Source organism: Patiria miniata, unplaced genomic scaffold (genome assembly GCF_015706575.1).
Source record: "Patiria miniata isolate m_02_andy unplaced genomic scaffold, ASM1570657v1 HiC_scaffold_25, whole genome shotgun sequence".
Taxonomy (NCBI): domain Eukaryota; kingdom Metazoa; phylum Echinodermata; class Asteroidea; order Valvatida; family Asterinidae; genus Patiria; species Patiria miniata.
Window position 1 is genome coordinate 6,802,149 of NW_024037064.1, and position 23,409 is coordinate 6,825,557.

General features: G+C 35.2%; 1 protein-coding gene and 1 long non-coding RNA gene across 6 annotated transcripts in view; both read right to left on the reverse strand.

Annotated features, from left to right (window-relative positions):
- Window positions 1-1,020: 1,020 nt before the first annotated feature.
- LOC119733169 (ubiquitin carboxyl-terminal hydrolase 2-like) overlaps window positions 1,021-23,409 on the reverse strand; it is a 54,600-nt gene continuing 32,211 nt past the window's right edge. For all 3 annotated transcript variants that reach the window (XM_038206748.1, XM_038206747.1, XM_038206749.1), the window contains 2 exons: window positions 1,450-1,536; window positions 1,021-1,154 (listed from right to left, as the gene is read on the reverse strand). In XM_038206748.1, coding sequence (XP_038062676.1) covers window positions 1,142-1,154; window positions 1,450-1,536 — 100 coding nt within the window. In that variant the 3' untranslated portion in view covers window positions 1,021-1,141. The remainder of the gene's footprint in view (window positions 1,155-1,449; window positions 1,537-23,409) is intronic.
- On the reverse strand, window positions 16,662-22,864 carry LOC119733171. Of its 3 annotated transcripts, XR_005271684.1 has the most exons (3): window positions 21,637-22,864; window positions 20,469-21,239; window positions 18,547-20,076 (listed from the first exon to the last, which is right to left on the reverse strand). It is a non-coding gene; the product is annotated as an uncharacterized LOC119733171 (long non-coding RNA). The 3 variants fall into 3 exon arrangements; XR_005271683.1 differs by lacking the exon at window positions 18,547-20,076 and adding an exon at window positions 16,662-17,381 and having other exon boundaries at window positions 20,469-22,864; XR_005271682.1 differs by having other exon boundaries at window positions 20,469-22,864.

The following is a 23,409-nucleotide window of genomic DNA, read 5'->3' on the forward strand; positions in this document are numbered from 1 at the left end:
CCAGATGTTTGTCAGTAAATTATTTTCTTATTTTTCGGGGCATTTTCAAAGTGTTCACTTTGCACTTGAAAATAAAATCGGAAAATCACGCCAAAATAATTTTTTCTTCTAACTTTGTAACGGATGAATAAAATCACGATTTATGAACGGGAGTGTTTAGAACTTGATGAAATGTCACTTTCTGTGAAATTTCAGTTAAAACTTTTGCTCTAGCTAGGCGCTACAGGCGAAAAATCAAAGTGCGCCACGTTGGGGGCCGCGCCACGTTAGGGTACATCAACAATATAGGCCTATAATGCCGAAAGTAATTCACACAATACAAAAGTTAGCACGATACAATGAAAGGCAACTCAAAGGGAAAACGATTTGGAAGGAAAATTTCACTTTTATTTATTAAAAAGTATGATAAAATTGCCTAATAGCAATAACAAGAATAAGGGTATTTAAATCTACTTGGCCGAATGCAGTTACGCTTCTAAATTAAAGCAAAAATGAGTTGTTTGTACAAAATACGTCACATCTCTCCCGGGCGCGGACCTCTAGCTTAATTCCAAACATTTTTTTATTTTAGACTTCTAACGAATTTTCAATTTGAGTATGATTTTTTTACACCAGTTTGTATCAGTTTTAATTTCGGGTTGCATTGCGCGTCGAATAAGTTCACCTCAGTTATACGGGCTGAAAACAATATTGCACTTTTTAGGTGGGATCTTTTTTTGGAAAATAAGTGGTATATATATAATATAACTTCATGAATGAACTATGAAATGCATAACTGTGTTTTATTTCTCCATGCTCTATCCGAACTTTCAACATGGACCTTGGACATTCGGTAATGGATTTAGTTTCGTTCGATGATCGTTAAGCACATTCTAATGCCTCCTGGTATTTTCTAACTAGGTGATGCCCAATGTCGTCACGTCCAAGTTCAAACATTGCATTGGCAAGTTCGACGGCTGTTTCATGAGGAGCGCTCATCTTCAAACTCTTCCCCCGCCAGTCCCTCAGGACTGCGAACAGCCGTTCTTTCGGCGGGAAGCCTCGCTCGATGCTGCCGATGCGGTTGTCAGGGAGACCGAGTGAGTGCGCCACCGTACGCCAATCTCGAGAGAGGCTGGAGGCGATGAGGAGCAACTCTTCGTCACACAAAGGCCCTTTAACACAAAACAAAGACAAGCAAATTCATCTTATTCTTAAATAAAGTTGATTTCAGAAGATGATTATATAAAATGTACGTGTAATACTTTACTGATCGATCTTTGAAGAGATTCAAACGAAGTCAAACATGCTTACGCTTTGTTTTAAGATTGTTTGCGTAACATCCAAAAGAATATTAGGCCGTATGATTTTCAGTGTTTTTACGTCAGTGAGTTTGTGGGGTATTGTGTCTAAGATGTTTGCTTGTTTATTGGGTTGTTTGTTTGTTTGTTTGTTGTATGTTTTTCTCACCTTTCGGTGCCGTGACGGGTACATCTGAGCATATTCCGAAGTAGGTGGTTGGATCGCCGTATCGTGGCATATTGATAACGGAACAGACTACAGAAAATAAGGAAGAAAAGATGATATTATAAATACTAATACATAATTCCTTACATTTTTAAAAGAAAAAAAATCCCAAATTTCATGTAGGCATTCCCATTCATTTGTCGACGTCTTGTTTGTTGTAATACTCTTACATGAATTTCACGTTAATTTTACTTTAATTATCTGCGTATCCGCATCATCAGTTACAAGTGCCATCCGGCCGTTTGTATTCAAAGGCAGAATACATTGTATTAGATAAAAGTACCAATTATAAAACATGACAAATACATTTGCCGACGTGCAGAAACGACGCAGGCCTGATGGACACGTTAACTCAGGAATTAACTGATGCATTGAATTCAGTTTCAGCCAGCAGATTGGTCATGATAAATAGGAAAAACGCACAGAATATTTAGGCAACAAATTGTAGTTCTCTCCGTTAATATTGTATTTGTCAACACCGAAAAAACGCGCGTATCTGCAATCACAGTCGATAGAACATTTGCATATTTACTATTGTACAGAAACGACACACTAACTCATGAATTAAGTGATGCATTGAATTCACTTTAAGGCACTGGCAGATTGGTCAAGACAGATATGAAAAACAACACAGAATATTTAGTCATTAAATTGTTATTCTCTCCGTAAATAATATAATTGGCAACACCACTTCACTACTGTAGCTGTATGATATGAAGTGGTTGATTTTCCTTTTGGAGATTTTGTAGATTTTCTTAATGACATGCAAACGATGACTGAACAACACATGTATTTTTTTTAGTTATCGTGTTTACCCCCAGCATGTTGTTTTTGTTCCATTAAAGTTGACTTTAATTCGGATTTGTTTTTCGAGCTGACACCACTCGTTTGCTTTAAATGTATTTTATAAAGATTTTAAAGATCCCTTTTGAAATTTAATGGACTTCCTTATAATATTTCGATCGATAACTGAATAAATTTGCTATTGAATTACACCTTTATTTTTGGAGTTATCGTGTCCACAACGAGTGCGTTGTTTTGGCTCAGTGATAAGTTGACTTTAATTCGGATGTTTTTCGAGCCGACACCACTCTACTTCTTTAACTGTATTATATAAAGTGTTTGATGTTCCCTTTTGAAATTCAATGGTTTTCTTTTGAACAGAACGATCGATTACTAAATACAATTTCAACTGAACAACACCTGTGTTTTTGGAGTTATCGTGTCCACAACGAGTGAGTTGTGTTCCATTGGATTTAGTTCTGTGTGGACAAAATCGGCAGTGACCATGATTTGTGTAGCGCGCCCTCTTTTGACATAAAATGTTTGTTGGAAAATGTGTATGGATATAAATACTCTTTGACATCACTCTATTGCTTTAAGTGTACTATAAACAGTGTTTGATGTTCTCTTTTGAAATTTAATGGACTTCCTTATAATATTTCGATTGATTACTGAATAGATTTGCTGTTTTATTACACCTATATTTTTGGAGTTATCGTCTCCACAACGAGCATGATGTTTTTGTTCCATTAAAGTTGACTTTAATTCAGATTTGCTTTTCGAGCTGACACCACTCTTTTGCTTTAAATGTATTTTATAAAGTTTTTAAAATCCCTTTTGAAATTTAATGGACTTCCTTATAATACTTCGATCATTTACTGAATACATTTGCTATTGAATTACACCTTTATTCTTGGAGTTATCCGTGTCCACAACGAGTGCGTTGTTTTGGCTCAGTTATAAGTTGACTTTAATTCGGATGTTTTTCGAGCCGACACCACTCTACTTCTTTAACTGTATTATATAAAGTGTTTGATGTTCCCTTTTAAGATTCGATGATTTTCTTTTTAACATAACGATCAATTACTAAATACAATTTCAACTGAACAACACCTGTATTTTTGGAGTTATCGTGTTTACAACGAGTGAGTTGTGTTCAATTGGATTTAGTTTTGTGGACAAAATCGGCGGTGACCATGATTTGTGTAGCGCGCCCTCTTTTGACATAAAATATTTGTTGGAAAATGTGTGTGGATATAAATACTCTTTGAAATCACTCTATTGCTTTAAGTGTACTATAAACAGTGTTTGATGTTCTCTTTTGAAATTTAATGGACTTCCTTATAATATTTCGATTGATTACTGAATAGATTTTCTGTTTAATTACACCTTTATTTTTGGAGTTATCGTCTCCACAACGAGCATGTTGTTTTTGTTCCATTAAAGTTGACTTTAATTCAGATTTATTATAAGATGGAATTTTGCGTCGGGGTGATATAAATCAAATTAGGTTTTGCCCTTCACCGACGTTTTTTAAACACTGTATACTTCACTTATTTAATTCAGATTTGCTTTTCGAGCTGACACCACTCTTTTGCTTTAAGTGTATTTTATAAAGTTTTTAAAAATCCCTTTTGAAATTTAATGGACTTCCTTATAACATTTCGATCGATTACTGAATAAATTTGATTAGTACTTACACCTTTATTTTTGGAGTTATCGTCTTCACAACGAGTGGGTTGTGTTCAATTGGACTTCAGTAGTAATGGTGTGGACAAAATAATTAGTGGTGACCATGATTTGTGAAGCGCGCCCTCTTTCGACATAAAATATGTGTTGGAAAATGTGTGTGGCTGTAAACACTTTGCGGACATCACTCTATTGCTTTTAGTGTACCATAACAAGTGTTTGATGTTGCCTTTTGAAATTTAATGGACTTCCTTTTAACATTTAGACCAATTACTGAATACATTTTCTGTATAATCTCTCATTTATTTTTGGAGTTATCGTCTCCACAATGAGCATGTTATTTTTGTTCCACTAGTAAAGTTGACCTTATTTCGGATTTGTTTTTTTTTTTCGAGCTGACACAACTCTATTGCTTTAAGTGTATTTTATAAAGTTTTTAAATATCCTTTTTTTAAATTTAATGGACTTCCTTATAATATTTCGATCATTTACTGAATACATTTGCTTTTGAATTACACCTTTATTTTTGGAGTTATCGTGTCCACAACGAGTGCGTTGTTTTGGCCCAGTTATAAGTTGACTTTAATTCGGATGTTTTTCGGGCTGACTCCACTCTACTTCTTTAACTGTATTATACAAAGTATTTGACGTTCCCTTTTAAGATTCAATGATTTTCTTTTTAACAGAACGATCAATTACTCAATACAATTTCAACTGAACAACACCTGTATTTTTGGAGTTATCGTGTCCACAACGAGTGAGTTGTGTGCAATTGGAGTTAGTTTTGTGTGGACAAAATCGGCGGTGACCATGATTTGTGTAGCGCGCCCTCTTTTGACATGAAATGTTTGTTGGAAAATGTGTGTGGATATAAATATTCTTTGACATCACTCTATTGCTTTAAGTGTACTATAAACAGTGTTTGATGTTCTCTTTTGAAATTTAATGGACTTCCTTATATTTCGATCGATTACTGAATAGATTTTCTGTTTAATTACACCTTTATTTTTGGAGTTATCGTCTCCACAACGAGCATGTTATTTTTGTTCCATTAAAGTTGACTTTAATTCAGATTTGCTTTTCGAGCTGACACCACTCTTTTGCTTTAAGTGTATTTTATAAAGTTTTTAAAAATCCCTTTTGAAATTTAATGGACTTCCTTATAACATTTCGATCGATTACTGAATAAATTTGATTAGTACTTACACCTTTATTTTTGGAGTTATCGTCTCCACAACGAGTGGGTTGTGTTCAATTGGACTTCAGTAGTAATGGTGTGGACAACAGTGGTGACCATGATTTGTGAAGCGCGCCCTCTTTCGACATAAAATCTGTGTTGGAAAATGTGTGTGGCTGTAAACACTTTGCGGACATCACTCTATTGCTTCTAGCGTACCATAACAAGTGTTTGATGTTGCCTTTTGAAATTTAATGGACTCCCTTTTAACATTAAGACCAATTACTGAATACATTTTCTGTATAATCTCTCATTTATTTTTGGAGTTATCGTCTCCACAATGAGCATGTTATTTTTGTTCCACTAGTAAAGTTGACCTTATTTCGGATTTGTTTTTTGTTTTTTTCGAGCTGACACCACTCTATTGCTTTAAGTGTATTTTATAAAGTTTTTAAATATCCTTTTTTTAAATTTAATGGACTTCCTTATAATATTTCGATCATTTACTGAATAAATTTGCTATTGAATTACACCTTTATTTTTAGAGTTATCGTGTCCACAACGAGTGCGTTGTTTTGGCTCAGTGATAAGTTGACTTTAATTCGGATGTTTTTCGAGCTGACACCACTCTACTTCTTTAACCGTATTATACAAAGTGTTTGATGTTCCCTTTTAAGATTCAATGATTTTCTTTTGAACAGAACGATCAATTACTAAATACAATTTCAACTGAACAACACCTGTGTTTTTGGAGTTATCGTGTCCACAACGAGTGAGTTGTGTTCCATTGGATTTAGTTTTGTGTGGACAAAATCGGCGGTGACCATTATTTGTGTAGCGCGCCCTCTTCTGACATAAAATGTTTGTTGGAAAATGTGTGTGGATATAAATACTCTTTGACATCACTCTATTGCTTCAAGTGTACTATAAACAGTGTTTGATGTTCTCTTTTGAAATTTAATGGACTTCCTTATAATATTTCAATCGATTACTGAATAGATTTGCTGTTTAATTACACCTTTATTTTTGGAGTTATCGTCTCCACAACGAGCATGTTGTTTTTGTTCCATTAAAGTTGACTTTAATTCAGATTTGCTTTTCGAGCTGACACCACTCTTTTGCTTTAAGTGTATTTAATAAAGTTTTTAAAAATCCCTTTTGAAATTTAATGAACTTCCTTATAACATTTCGATCGATTACTGAATAAATTTGATTAGTAATTACACCTTTATTTTTGGAGTTTTCGTCTCCACGAGTGGGTTTTGTTCAATTGGACTTCAGTAGTAATGGTGTGGACAAAATAATTAGTGGTGACCATGATTTGTGAAGCGCGCCCTCTTTTGACATAAAATCTGTGTTGGAAAATGTGTGTGGCTGTAAACACTTTGCGGACATCACTCTATTGCTTTTAGTGTACCATAACAAGTGTTTGATGTTGCCTTTTGAAATTTAATGGACTTCCTTGTAACATTAAGACCAATTACTGAATACATTTTCTGTTTAATCTCTCATTTATTTTTGGAGTTATCGTCTCCACAATGAGCATGTTATTTTTGTTCCACTAGTAAAGTTGACCTTATTTCGGATTTGTTTTTTTTTCGAGCTGACACCACTCTATTGCTTAAAGTGTACTTTATAAACTTTTTGAAGATCCTTTTTTGAAATTTAATGGACTTCCTTATAATATTTCGACCATTTACTGAATAAATTTGCTATTGAATTACACCTTTATTTTTGGAGTTATCGTGTCCACAACGAGTGCGTTGCTTTGGCTCAGTTATAAGTTGACTTTAATTCGGATGTTTTTCGAGCTGACTCCACTCTACTTCTTTAACTGTATTATACAAAGTATTTGACGTTCCCTTTTAAGATTCAATGATTTTCTTTTGAACAGAACGATCAATTACTCAATACAATTTCAACTGAACAACACCTGTATTTTTGGAGTAATCGTGTCCACAACGAGTGAGTTGTGTTCAATTGGATTTAGTTTTGTGTGGACAAAATCGGCGGTGACCATGATTTGTGTAGCGCGCCCTCTTTTGACATAAAATGTTTGTTGGAAAATGTGTGTGGATATAAATACTCTTGACATCACCCTTACTATTGCTTTAAGTGTACTATAAACAGTGTTTGATGTTCTCTTTTGAAATTTAATGGACTTCCTTATAATATTTTGATCGATTACTGAATAGATTTTCTGTTTAATTACACCTTTATTTTTGGAGCTATTGTCTCCACAACGAGCATGTTGTTTTTGTTAGTTGACTCTAAGTTTAATTTGGATTTGCTTTTAATTAATAACTTGTCTTCGACAATCCCTTTTGAAATTTAACATCCTTGATTTGAACGACAACAATCCTTTTTTTATTCTATAGATCTGATATTTTTTCTACTGGTCTGAATTGTTCAACTGCCTTTATCAATATTTTGAAGGTCTGCTAAAAGGGACAAAAAAGAATAATTATCGACATGAATTATTCAAACTTTTAGAATTAATTAAATCACAACGATGTTATTACAAATACAAAGATTCACTTACCTGTAAAATCTGTCCTAAATATCTCGCAACTAAATTTGGGGAAACTGTCTGTCTCGAAACAAGATTTTTAGCGAAAGAAACGGACTTCACATTCGATTTCGACGCAGTGGTGAACATTCAATCAATCGTGAGAACAAGTGCACATGTACAGTACGATGGCGTTGCGATGTAAACAACTTTCCGGTAACTACGGACTTAACGAGTTAACTGTTGGACCGTGCACTCGGCCCGTGATACCCTTTGCCCTAAGGCAGATTAATCGCCCTTTTCTCGGTTGTAGACAACAATGGTTTTATTTGATCAGCGAATTCGGAATAATAATGGCTTATCACACTTCATGGCGGCAATGAGATCTACGACTGTAGTGGCACACTATCTAGCGCGTAGTGGTCTTGGAAAAACAAATGCAATTTAAAACATCCGTAACTGTGCAGAAGGAATGTTCAAAACCAACTTACCGGTAAATCTGAAACCGATTTGATTGTTTCGCAAAATATAATAATTCTTGAAACGAAATTAACTTGAATAGGCCTCATAATTTTCTCAACGAAACCAAACTTTAAAGGCCTATTAAAAATGATAGAATATCTCTCAGGCAAACTGACAGATAGAAACAAAAACCACAAATAAAAATGTATTGAAAATTCCAAGTGCATGTTTAAAATATGGTGAATGTTGCATTCCCATGGGATATTTTACAAACGTACATGGTGAATAAAGTGTGTGTTCTTTCAGCAAAACGAAAACAATTCATACATATCACTGTGATTAATTTTTATGCTGAAAAGAACATTAACCATTTTGTGAACCGTGGACAGAACTTTAAAACGGTGTTACGTACATGAGTGATTTGAATGATTTTTGTACTAAAAGAAAGCTTACAAATTGGCCTTTCATATCCTAGATTTTGAAAGTGCTATGCAGAACTTCACTAAAACAGCAGTCCCAACATTTGGGTTTCCTTTTCTGTAACTCACCCTATTCTGTATGTTATTCAACGATTTTTCCATTAAAAGAATTTTTTTTTTTCAATTTTGGGCGTCTACGACCCACTGCCTACCAATAATTCGAAATTTGTGAAGAAATAATTCAATAACTAAATGTTGGTTGTTTTTTTTACGTTCAATGTCTCATTCACAAGTGAATAACTTTTATAATTATTGCTTGGAAAACAGCAATTGGAAAATTAAATCTCTTTTTCGAGGTAAAAATCGAAAGTAAGTCAATACCGATCTTTATTGATCTAAGGTCTAAAAAATTGTACTTATGCTTCCGATTACATGGCATTTGAAAATAGGGTAGGTAGGTAGGGAATTTTTGTTTTGGACAATTATATTTGTGTCATATGGACGCGTCTTCTTGTAGTCAAGGGTAAACGGTAGTAATTATGGTTTTAGGTGTTTTGTCCCTCATTTTTCCAATAAAACAATTAGGATAGGGGCTGTCAGAATAGGGTAGGTAGGGAAACCGGAAGCAGAACTATTTTTGTGGCCTAAGATGTGGTCTGTTTCCTTGTTCCCTTCAAAATAATCACAAAACACAACAAAAAGAACACAATGAACATTTTTTTAAATTATTTTATTTTTTAATGACACCCTGCATGAACCAATTAGTCAGCCATTGTTTGAAAAATAAACTAACTGCGGAATGAAGGACAGAAAATCTATCAGATCTTACGAATCAGTTTATTTTTTACTTGGGAAAGAATGCTTGAATAAATGTGTGATTTTTGAGTAAATGAGTGACCAACCAACACACTAACAAACCAACCAACCAACTGACCGATAGATTTTCTGAAGTGAAATGCATGACGTGAACACAACAGCAGTGCAGAGCAAGGCATTTGTGAATGACCAAATAAACTGCTTGATTTTCAAAAACATACAAGATCTTAAACCATCGCAATGCAAACCGAATTCTGTAACAATTTTCCAAATCCCAAGAAGATTTAACAGCAACTTTGAACAGAACATGTTGGGATGCACACACCAGATCTTAACAATCAACAATTCGCAAACCAAATCAGTTACAAGTTTCAAAACTTCAAGCAGAAAATAAAACTGCCTGTCATACACTGCTGTTTCCAAAAAAATAGTGAATACCAATGGCAGGAAAATAATAGCCAACCCTCAAAAAATCAAGTAGGTGATGAGGTTTGTTTCAGGACTAATGATCCACCCTGATTTTCTGAGTGGAATGATCCAAACTGATGTCATTACTAAAGAAACATGGTTGATTCCACTGTTTCAAGGGTTGGTAAATCTGTGATGGGTAAATCCCTGCCAAATGGAGCAGATACTGAATACTGAGTGCTGTGTTGAAATTAATAAATAATTCTTTAAGCCAAATGTTGTTTTAAACCAGTATGATACATGCATATAAGAAACACATGTAGAATTAAATTGAAACACATAACAAGACAAACGACAAAAAAATGCAAGGTGTCAAAATAAGGTTAAATTTGGTCCAAGTTGTGACATGTCTGAAAACCGAATCCAAAAATCCCTTTCCTTTTCAAAAACCTCCAACAACCATCCACTAAACACATTATTATCAAGGCCGTTACTGCATAATGAAGCCAGCCATATCTATGGCTGTTTGGATAGTTTAGCACAAACTTTTCATCTTCAACTACATAAAGGCAACAGTGTATTAAATAAACCTTTTTCTCAACAGAAACATGATCTTATTTGCACTGCCATTTTCTCATTACAACTGCACTGGATTACTGTAATACAACTGCCAACCTTTTCTTTTGCTATGAAAATGGAACTTTCGGACCAGAAATCAGACATGTTTTAAGCTGCTGTGGTGAAATGGCTCGGATTTTACACTTTATACAGTTTAAAAGATTTGTGACATGGCCAACTATACAAGTGTGTGACGAGCCAAAGTTAAATGTCAAAAACAAAAATAAAAAATATGAAAGCATTGCATGCAAAGTTCCCCCTACTTTACATTGCAATGCCCCATGTCCGGTTTCAAAGCTATGATCTGATAAGATTCTGATCATGGTGTTTACGAATCAGAAATACCATGATTTAGATTGACATGATTCAAATCAATGCTGATTGAGACTTGACAGGTGGTGAGATCAAAATCAAAAATCAGTGATCTAAAACAATTGATTGATTGAAATCTGACCACAGATGGAATAGGCCAGAAATCATGGTGAGCTCAAATCAACAGTGATCTGAATCAGCTCTTGACTGATGGTGATGTCAAAGCAGAAATTACTGTGATCTGAAATCAGTGGAACACTTTTACATGAAATCTGACCAGTGGTGAAATACAGTCAGAAATCATGGTGAGCTCACATAAACAGTACTATCTACCAGTTCTTGATCAAGATTTTGACTGATGGTGACGTCAAAATCAGAAATCACTGTGATCTGAAATCATTCACCTTGATTGAATTTCTATGAAATCTGACCAGTGGTGAAATACAGTCAGAAATCATGGTGAGCTAAAATCAACAGTAATCTCAATTAGTTCCTGATCACGATTTTGACAGATGGTGACGTCAAAATTAGAAATCACTGTCATGAAATCTGTTCAGTGGTAAAATATAATCAGAGACCATGAGGAAATCAAATCAAATTTGATCTGAATCATTTTTTTGACAGATTTTGACAGATCGTATTATCAAAATCATATATCACTGTGATCTTAATCAGTGACTTCAATCAAATTGAGTGATATCTGACTAGTGGTGGTGTCAAAATCAGAAATCACCGAGATCTAAATCAGTGATGATCAGAATCAATAAGAATCATGCATGAACTGCAGTTCCCCCGATCTGCATTTTGTTCACTGAAAATGATTCCCGAAGATCTGATCATAAAATTCAGACATAGCTTTGAGTTCAACTTAAAATTAAATATTCCGGAGTTAAAAATTGGGTGTGTAGGTGCTACAAAACCAAATGGCTATAGATCATAACTTTCTTTTTTGCAATCACTACTTCAAAACCATACCATTTTTTTTGTTTTAGATCATAACATCTTTCGCTCGGACAAACCCGTTTCATTTTCTCACTGGTAAAATCACCTTACACGGCCAGTGGTCATAGCACACTACGGGATATGGCTAAAACTGAAATTGTGTGGAAATAAATAAAATTAGTTGATTTATGCACAAACAAAATATACAAACATTTACAAATATTTACATTACTTATTTACAATAAAAAAACAGGTATTCAATTGCTATTAGTGTGCGATGAGTAAATGACTGAATTATCTGCAAAATTACACTTGATTTTAAGTTAATTGGGTGGAAAAATAAGGAAAATAAATACATAAATGATTAAGAAGTTTTCAAGAGATTTGGACATGTGTGCTTAAATAAATAATTGAACGCACAACTTTGCAACGAACAGGATTGCCAAGAAAAAGGCAAAATTGCACTTGATTTTATGTTAATTGGACGGAAAAAATGAATACTCGATTGGTGAGAAAGAAAACAAAGCAAATGACTAAGAATTTTGAAAGTTATTTGTGCAGGTGTGCTTAAATGAATAACTGAACGCACAACCCTTGGAGTGGTAACTTTCAATTAAGGAATGTTTAAAGTGCTTTGCATTCTAAACTAAAATGGTTACTTGCATTGTTAAGTGGTTTTTAAGTACTTTGGTGTTGTTTAGGATTTCAAATTCAGTCGGCAAAATTGCAGAGGAACATTCAGTGTAAGTGAATAAGGACGGAGTGTGTGTATGTGCGAGAAATGAGTTTTAAACAAAATCAGGACCCATAACCAGATATCAGTCAAATCACAAGTAAAAAACCTACAACTACGTCTTACAACTACGTCTTACAACTACGTCTTACAATTACGTCCTACGTCCTACGTTTTGCTGTATTAAAATGAAGTGATGTTTACACAGTCTTTAGAGCGACTGTACTTTGAGTATGTAGAGTGCAAAAGCCACCCATATGAACCAAAATCATTTGACTGATGAATATTCGGAACTTGTAACTACCAGAAAATGAATATTATTTAACTTAATTAAGATGGCAGTGTTTTATACCCAGTTACCCAAAAGTTGGTACCATGTGTGTATTGAACACAATGCAATTATAAGTTATTCAATTTTTGATGAAAATATCAAGCGGAAGCGGAATTATGGACACAGCTTTTCAATCAAAGCTGTGCTGTGATTAGATGTAGGATGCAAGAGCCATCCATTTCAACCAATCAGAATCGAGATGATATCTGTGAAATTGAATGAAAATTACTACTAATAAACGTTATAAACTTGGAATGTTTTAGTGCCAATTACACAATGAAGGTACCGGAAGTCTTATAGAATCATATTGAGCAGTTACATATTACAATTTTTTTTTCATTTTTTGTACTTTTTTTTTGTATTTTAATTTTTTGAAACTTTTTTTGTATTTTTAATTTTTTGAAACTTTTTTTGTTATTTTATATTTATTTGTTTTTTTTTTCTTTTTCTTTTTTCTTTTTAATGACATTTTTCAATTTAATACCGCTGTGAAATATCAGAGTCAAACACACACCAGGAATGTTACATCTGGAATCACAGAAAGAGGTTGTTGAACCCAAGTGAACTGTATCCATAGCAACATCAGGGAGGAATAACAAAGGACACTAGTCTATCCCAGCATGCAATGTTCTTATCCATCTGGTACCAAGACTCCTTTTTACAAACTGAACAGTATGTGCAGTGTTTTATAGTGACTGGCTGGATAGTCAGTCAACTGCTTTGAGTCTTGTACCCGACCTTCAATGATGTTCTTGTCTATCCCAGCATGCAATATTCTTAACCATCTGGTACCAAGACTTCTTTTTACAATTTGAACAGTAACTGCAGTGATTTATAATGACTGGCTGAACAGTCAGTCAACTGCTTCGAGTCTTGCACCCAATGTTCTATGATGTTGTTCTCTATCCCAGCATGCAATGTTCTTAACCATCTGGTACCAAGACTTCTTTTTACAAACTGAACAGTAACTGCAGTGTTTTCATAATGACTGACTGAACAGTCAGTCAACTGCTTCGAGTCTTGTACCCAATGTTCTATGATGTTGTTCTCTATCCCAGCATGCAATGTTCTTAACCATCTGGTACCAAGACTTCTTTTTACAAACTGAACAGTAACTGCAGTGTTTTACAATGACTGGCTGGACAGTCAGTCAATTGCCTTGAGTCTTGCACCAACTTTCTATGATGTTCTTGTCTGTCCCAGCATGCAATGTTCTTAACTATCTGGCACCAAGACTTCTTTATACAATTTGAACAGTAACTGCAGTGTTTTACCAATGACTGGCTGGAAAGTCAGTGGACTGTCAAGTCTTGTACCCAACCTACTACGATGTGTATCTTTATGCTGGTGAGACTAATCCCCCATCTGCTACTACAGAATACAGATTCCCAGGTCAACGATTACTCTCCATCACCGTCTCCCAACAGTGCATAAGGAAAAACGAAAAAAAAACTGAAAAATTGTAAAAATGAATCACTGTTGGTTGAAATGAGAACTATGCGATGCTCTGGCCATTTTCTTTCCTACGACTAAGGTTCAGGCGCCTCAAATCACAGACAGTAAAAAACTTCCCTTTTTTGGAACTCTTAAAACTTAAAAAAATGACACAGAAAGACAAGTGAACAAGACAAACAAACGGACAAAAACATGACAAGATTGGAAATGTGAAAGTTTCAAAAAAATAAATAAATATATGAAACCACATAATACGATTTTTGGAATTTTGGAACAAAACGATTTTCATTTCATTCAATTTGATGAAATGTTTCCCCAAGACAAAACAACTCCCATCCTCAAAAAGTCCAAAAATCAACCGAACAACCCCCCCCCCCCAAATAAAAACCCCTATTTCATCAAATTTGGATTTGAATTTTTTTCTAGATTTCAATAATGGATGAAAAAAAAAAGATTTCAAGTTCATGTATAGAAAATATTGTTGAAACGAAAACATAATTTAAACCATAAAAGTGAGCAAACAAAATAAATAAACTTGTCACTACTTCTAGAGATTAAATAATATTGAAACTTTCACACCTCCATTTTTTGTATTCCTGAGTTCTACACCTTGAAAAATCAAAAGTCCAGAGGTCAAGGGACAATTTGGAAAAACCACAAACAATAAAAGTAAAAACTTTCCTAACATGTTTCAAAGTTGGGTTAGATTTGATCAAAAAAGATGTTAAGAATGACGATCGAAACTTGATAGACTTTATCTAACTGTACTTAATTTTCAAATGATGGGACAACCTATAAAAAAAAGTGTTGATTCAAGATTAAAACAATGAAATGAACGATCAGAAAAAAACATTATCAAGCAAATGCTTTTCCTAACTCTTATCCTAAACGAACCTTATTAGATTCACCGAGCCTAAACCACCATCTTTGTCAAACCACACCCCAACCAACCTCCCCCACCAACCCGCTCCACAATGGACAAAACACCCAACACTCTACACCCACACTAACTAGTACTTGGTTTGATAAACCAAACCTTGTTTCCTCACCTAACTAGTATAAGAGCAAGGCTTTTGCTTTATTCTTTGAACTCCATCTTAGATCTTATCCTCCCCATATCAAACTCTTACTTGCTCTAACTAGTACTTGGTTTGATAAACCAAACCTTGTTTGCTGATCCAACTAGTGTGAGAGCAAGGCTTCTGTTTCATCCTCTGAACTCCATCTTAGATCTTATCCTCCCCATATCAAACTCTTACTTGCTCTAACTAGTACTTGGTTTGATAAACCAAACCTTGTTTGCTGATCCAACTAGTGTGAGAGCAAGGCTTCTGTTTCATCCTCTGAACTCCATCTTAAATCTTATCCTCCCCATATCAAACTCTTACTTGCTTTAAGTAGTACTTGATTTGATCAACCAAACCATGTTTGCTGATACAACTAGTGTAAGAGCAAGGACTTTACTTCAATCTTTGAACTCCATCTTAGATCTGATCCTCCCCAGATCAAACTCTTACTTGCTCTAACTAGTACTTGGTTTGGTTATCAAACCTTTTTTTCTGAACCAACTAGTGTAAGAGCAAGGCTTCTGTTTCATTGTCTGAACTCCATCTTAGATCTTATCCTCCCCAAATCATACTCTTACTTGCTCTAACTAGTATTTGGTTTGATAAACCAAACTTTCTTTTCTAATCCAACTAGTGTAAGAGCAAGGTTTTGCTTCATTCTCTGAACTCCATCTTAGATCTTATCCTCCCCATATCAAACTCTTACTTGCTCTAACTAGTACATGGTTTGATCAACCAAACCTTTTTTTCTGATCCAGCTGGTGTAAGAGCAAGGCTTTTTTTTCATTCTTTGAACTCCATCTTAGATCTAATCCTCCCCATATCAAACTCTTACTTGCTCTAACTAGTACTTGGTTTGGTTTATCAAGCCATTTTTTTCTGATCCAACTAGTGTAAGAGCAAGGCTTCTGCTTCATTCTCTGAACTCAATCTCAGATCTTGTCCTCCCCATATCAAACTCTTACTTGCTCTAACTAGTACTTGATTTGATCAACCAAACCATGTTTGCTGATCCAACTAGTGTAAGAGCAAGGATTTTACTTCAATCTTTGAAATCCATCTTAGATCTTATCCTCCCCATATCAAACTCTTACTTCCTCTAACTAGTACTTGGTTTGGTTTCTCAAACTTTTTTGTGATCCAACTAGTGTAAGAGCAAGACTTCTGCTCTATTTTTTGAACTCCATCTTAGATGTTATCCTTCCCATATACGCTCTTACTTGCTCGAACTAGTACTTAGTTTGATAAATCAAACCTTGTTTCATGATCCAACTAGTGTGAGAGCAAGGCTTCTGTTTTGTTTTCTGAACTCAATCTTAGATCTTGTCCTCCCCATATCGAACTCTTACTTGCTCTAACTAGTACTTGGTTTGATAAACCAAACCGTGTTTGCTGATCCAACTAGTGTAAGAGCAAGGCTTTTACTTTATTCTTTGAACTCCATCTTAGATCTTATCCTCCCCATATCAAACTCTTACTTCCTCTAACTAGTACTTGGTTTGGTTTCTCAAACTTTTTTGTGATCCAACTGGTGTAAGAGCAAGACTTCTGCTCTATTTTTTGAACTCCATCTTAGATGTTATCCTCCCCATATACGCTCTTACTTGCTCGAACTAGTACTAAGTTTGATAAATCAAACCTTGTTTCATGATCCAACTGGTGTAAGAGCAAGTTTTTTACTTTATTCTTTGAACTCAATCTTAGATCTGATCCTCCCCATATCAAACTCTTACTTGCTCTAACTAGTACTTGATTTGATCAACCAAACCATGTTTGCTGATCCAACTAGTGTAAGAGAAAGGCTTCTGCTTCATTCTTTGAACTCCATCTTAGATCTTATCCTCCCCATATCAAACTATTACTTGCTCTAACTAGTACTTGGTTTGGTTTATCAAACCTTGTTTCCTGATCCAACTAGTGTAAGAGCAAGGCTTCTACTTCATTCTCTGAACTCCATCTTAGATTTTATCCTCCCCATATTAAACTCTTACTTGCTCTAACTAGTACTTGGTTTGGTTTATCAAACCATTTTTCTGATCCAACTAGTGTAAGAGCAAGACTTCTGCACTATTTTTTGAACTCCATCTTAGATCTTATCCTCCCCATATCAAACTCTTACTTGCTCTAACTAGTACTTGGTTTGATAAACCAAACCTTGTTTGCTGATCCAACTAGTGTGAGAGCAAGGCTTCTGTTTCATCCTCTGAACTCCATCTTAAATCTTATCCTCCCCATATCAAACTCTTACTTGCTTTAACTAGTACTTGATTTGATCAACCAAACCATGTTTGCTGATACAACTAGTGTAAGAGCAAGGACTTTACTTCAATCTTTGAACTCCATCTTAGATCTGATCCTCCCCAGATCAAACTCTTACTTGCTCTAACTAGTACTTGGTTTGGTTATCAAACCTTTTTTTCTGAACCAACTAGTGTAAGAGCAAGGCTTCTGTTTCATTGTCTGAACTCCATCTTAGATCTTATCCTCCCCGAATCATACTCTTACTTGCTCTAACTAGTATTTGGTTTGATAAACCAAACTTTCTTTTCTAATCCAACTAGTGTAAGAGCAAGGTTTTGCTTCATTCTCTGAACTCCATCTTAGATCTTATCCTCCCCATATCAAACTCTTACTTGCTCTAACTAGTACATGGTTTGATCAACCAAACCTTTTTTTCTGATCCAGCTGGTGTAAGAGCAAGGCTTTTTTTTCATTCTTTGAACTCCATCTTAGATCTAATCCTCCCCATATCAAACTCTTACTTGCTCTAACTAGTACTTGGTTTGGTTTATCAAGCCATTTTTTTCTGATCCAACTAGTGTAAGAGCAAGGCTTCTGCTTCATTCTCTGAACTCAATCTCAGATCTTGTCCTCCCCATATCAAACTCTTACTTGCTCTAACTAGTACTTGATTTGATCAACCAAACCATGTTTGCTGATCCAACTAGTGTAAGAGCAAGGATTTTACTTCAATCTTTGAAATCCATCTTAGATCTTATCCTCCCCATATCAAACTCTTACTTCCTCTAACTAGTACTTGGTTTGGTTTCTCAAACTTTTTTGTGATCCAACTAGTGTAAGAGCAAGACTTCTGCTCTATTTCTTGAACTCCATCTTAGATGTTATCCTTCCCATATACGCTCTTACTTGCTCGAACTAGTACTTAGTTTGATAAATCAAACCTTGTTTCATGATCCAACTAGTGTGAGAGCAAGGCTTCTGTTTTGTTTTCTGAACTCAATCTTAGATCTTGTCCTCCCCATATCGAACTCTTACTTGCTCTAACTAGTACTTGGTTTGATAAACCAAACCGTGTTTGCTGATCCAACTAGTGTAAGAGCAAGGCTTTTACTTTATTCTTTGAACTCCATCTTAGATCTTATCCTCCCCATATCAAACTCTTACTTCCTCTAACTAGTACTTGGTTTGGTTTCTCAAACTTTTTTGTGATCCAACTAGTGTAAGAGCAAGACTTCTGCTCTATTTTTTGAACTCCATCTTAGATGTTATCCTCCCCATATACGCTCTTACTTGCTCGAACTAGTACTAAGTTTGATAAATCAAACCTTGTTTCATGATCCAACTGGTGTAAGAGCAAGTTTTTTACTTCATTCTTTGAACTCAATCTTAGATCTGATCCTCCCCATATCAAACTCTTACTTGCTCTAACTAGTACTTGATTTGATCAACCAAACCATGTTTGCTGATCCAACTAGTGTAAGAGCAAGGCTTCTGCTTCATTCTTTGAACTCCATCTTAGATCTTATCCTCCCCATATCAAACTATTACTTGCTCTAACTAGTACTTGGTTTGGTTTATCAAACCTTGTTTCCTGATCCAACTAGTGTAAGAGCAAGGCTTTTACTTCATTCTCTGAACTCCATCTTAGATCTTATCCTCCCCATATTAAACTCTTACTTGCTCTAACTAGTACTTGGTTTGGTTTATCAAACCATTTTTCTGATCCAACTAGTGTAAGAGCAAGACTTCTGCACTATTTTTTGAACTCCATCTTAGATCTTATCCTCCCCATATCAGCTCTTACATGCTCAAACTAGTACTTGATTTGATGAACCAAACCGGGTTTCCTGATCCAACTAGTGTAAGAGCAAGGCTTCTGTTTCATTGTTGAACTCCATCTTAGATCTTATCCTCCCCATATCAAACTCTTTCTTGCTCAAACTAGTAATTTGTTTGATAAACCAAACCTTGTTTCCTGATCCAACTAGTGTTAGAGCAAGGTTTTGCTTCATTCTATGAACTCAATCTTAGATCTTGTCCTCCCCATATCAAACTCGTACTTCCTCTAACTAGTACTTGGTTTGGTTCATCAAACCTTTTTTTCTGATCCAACTAGTGTAAGAGCAAGGCTTTTACTTTATTCTTTGAACTCCATCTTAGATCTTATCCTCCCCATGTCAAACTCTTACTTCCTCTACCCAGTACTTGGTTTGGTTCATCAAACCTTTTTTTCTGATCCAACTAGTGTAAGAGCAAGGCTTCTACTTCATTCTTTGAACTCCATCTTAGATCTTATCCTCCCCATGTCAAACTCTTACTTGCTCTAACTAGTACTTGGCTTGATAAACAAAACCATGTTTGCTGATCCAACTAGTGTAAGAGCAAGGCTTTTACTTCATTCTTTGAACTCCATCTTAGATCTTATCCTCCCCATATCAAACTATTACTTCCTTCAACTAGTACTTGGTTTGGTTTATCAAACTTTTTTGTGATCCAACTAGTGTAAGAACAAGACTTCTGCTCTATTTTTTGAACTCCATCTTAGATGTTATCCTTCCCATATACGCTCTTACTTGCTCGAACTAGTACTTAGTTTGATAAATCAAACCTTGTTTCATGAATCAACTAGTGTGAGAGCAAGGCTTCTGTTTTGTTTTCTGAACTCAATCTTAGATCTTGTCCTCCCCATATCGAACTCTTACTTGCTCTAAATAGTACTTGGTTTGATAACGCAAACCTTGTTTCCTGATCCAACTAGTGGAAGAGCAAGGTTTATCTTCATTCTATGAACTCTATCTTAGATCTTATTCTCCCCATATCAAACTCCTACTTCCTCTAACTAGTACTTGGTTTGGTTTATCAAACCTTTTTTTCTGATCCAACTAGTGTAAGAGCAAGGCTTCTGCTTCATTCTTTGAACTCCATCTATGGACTTATCCTCCCGATGTCAAACTCTTACTTGCTCTAACTAGTACATGTACTTGGTTTGATGAATCAAACCTTGTTTCACGATCCAACTAGTGTAAGAGCAAGATTTTTACTTCATGCTTTGAACTCCATCTTAGATCTTATCCTCCAAATATCAAACTCTTACTTACTCTTACTAGTACTTGGTTTGATAAACCAAACCATGTTTCGCGATCCAACTAGTGTAAGAGCAAGGCTTCTGTTTCATTCTCTGAACTCCATCTCCGATCTTATCTTCCCCATATCAAACTCTTACTTGCTCTAACTAGTATTTTGTTTGATAAACCAAACCATGTTTGCTGATACAACTAGTGTAAGAGCAAGGATTTTACTTCAATCTTTGAAATCCATCTTAGATCTTATCCTCCCCATATCAAACTCTTACTTCCTCTTACAAGTACTCTGCTTGATAAAACCAAACCATGTTTGCTGATACAACTAGTGAAAGAGCAGGGCTTCTGCTTCATTATCTGAACTCAATCTTAGATCTTATCCTCCCCACATCAATTTCGTACTTGCTCAAACTAGTATTTTGTTTCGTTGATCAAATCTTGTTTTCTGATCGAACTAGTGTGAGAGCAAGGTTTTGCTTCATTCTCTGAACTCCATCTTAGATCTTATCCTCCTCATATCAAACTCTAACTTGCTCTAACTAGTACTTGGTTTGATAAACCAAATTTTGTTTCTTGATACAACTAGTGTAAGAGCAAGGTTTTGCTTCCATCTGAACTCCATCTTAGATCTTATCTTCCTCATATCAAACTCTTACTTCCTCTAACTAGTACTTGGTTTGGTTTATCAAACCTTTTTTTCTGATCCAACTAGTGTAAATACAGTTTTGCTTCATTCTCTGAACTCCATCTTAGATCTTATCCTCCTCATATCAAACTCTTACTTAATCTAACTAGTACTTGGTTTGATAAACCAAACAATGTTTTCTGATCCAACTAGTGTAAGAGTAAGGTTTTGCTTCTATCTGAACTCCATCTTAGATCTTATCCTCCCCATGTCAAACTCTTACTTGCTCTAACTAATACTTGGTTTGATAAACCAAACCCTGTTTCTTGATCCAACTAATGTAAGTGCAAGGCTTTTACTTCATTCTTTGAACTCCATCTTAGATCTTATCCGCCCCATATCAAACTATTACTTCCTTCAACTAGTACTTGGTTTGGTTTATCAAACTTTTTTGTGATCCAACTAGTGTAAGAGCAAGACTTCTGCTCTATTTTTTTAACTCCATCTTAGATCTTATCCTCCCCATATACGCTCTTAATTGGAACTAGTACTTGGTTTAAAAAACCAAACCTTGTTTCACGATCCAACTAGTGTAAGAGCAAGATTTTTACTTCATTCTTTGAACTCCATCTTAGATCTTATCCTCCCCATATCAAACTCTTACTTGCTCTGACTAGTACTTAATTTGATAAACCAAACCATGTTTCCTGATCCAACCAGTGCTAGACCAAGGTTTTGCTTCATTCTATGAACTCATGCAATCTTCGATCTTATCCTCCCCATATCAAACTCGTACTTCCTCTAACTAGTACATGGTTTGGTTTATCAAACCTTTTTTCTGATCCAACTAGTGTAAGAGCAAGGCTTTTGCTTCATTCTATGAACTCCATCTATGATCTTATCCTCCCGATGTCAAACTCTTACTTGCTCTAACTAGTACTTGATTTGATAAACCAAACCATGTTTCGTGATCCAACTAGTGTAAGAGCAGGAATTTACTTCAATCTTTGAAATCCATCTTAGATCTTATCCTCCCCATATCAAACTCTTACTTGCTCTAACTAGTACTTGATTTGATTAACCAAAACCTTGTTTCTTGATCCAACTAGTGTAAATGCAAGGCTTTTACTTCATTCTTTGAAATCCATCTCAGATCTTATTCTCCCAATGTCAAACTCTCATTTGTTTCAACTAGCACTTGATTTGATAAACCAGACAATGTTTTGTGATCCAACTAGTGTAAGAGCAAGGCTTCTGTTTCATTTCTCTGAACTCCATCTTAGATCTTACCCTCCCCAAATCAAACTCTTACTTGCTCTAACTAGTACATGGTTTGATAAACCAAACTTTGTTTTCTGATCGTACAAGTGTGAGAACAAGGTTTTGCTTCATTCTCTGAACTCCATCTTAGATGTTATCCTCCCCATATCAAACTCTTACTTCCTCTAACTAGTACTTGGTTTGGTTTATCAAGCCATTTTTTCTGATCCAACTAGTGTAAGAGCAAGGCTTCTGCTTCATTCTCTGAACTCAATCTCAGATCGTATCCTCCCCACATCAATTTCTTACTTGCTCTAACTAGTATTTGGTTTGATAAACCAAACCGTGTTTGCTGATCCAACTAGTGTTAGAGCAAGGCTTTTACTTTATTCTTTGAACTCCATCTTAGATCTTATCCTCCCCATATCAAACTCTGACTTCCTCTAACTAGTACTTGGTTTGGTTTCTCAAACTTTTTTGTGATCCAACTAGTGTAACAGCAAGACTTCTGCTCTATTTTTTGAACTCCATCTTAGATGTTATCCTCCCCATATCAAACCCTTACTTGCTCTAACTAGTACTTAGTTTGATAAATCAAACCTTGTTTCATGATCCAACTAGTGTAACAGCAAGTTTTTTACTGCATTCTTTCAATTCCACCTTAGATCTGATCCTCCCCATATCAAACTCTTATTTGCTCTGACTAGTACTTGATTTGATAAACCAAACCATGTTTCGTGATCCAACTAGTGTAAGAGCAAGGAATTTACTTCAATCTTTGAAATCCATCTTATATCTTATCCTCCCCATATCAAACTCTTACTTCCTCTTACAAGTACTTGATTTGAAACCTTATCTATTGGTAGTATCTAGTAAACAGTATCCATCAACTACCATTATTACTCTTCAAAGAGAACGGAACAAAAGAAAACCATGAAGCTCTGAAAATTAAGTTCAAGAAGACTGAAAGTATGTT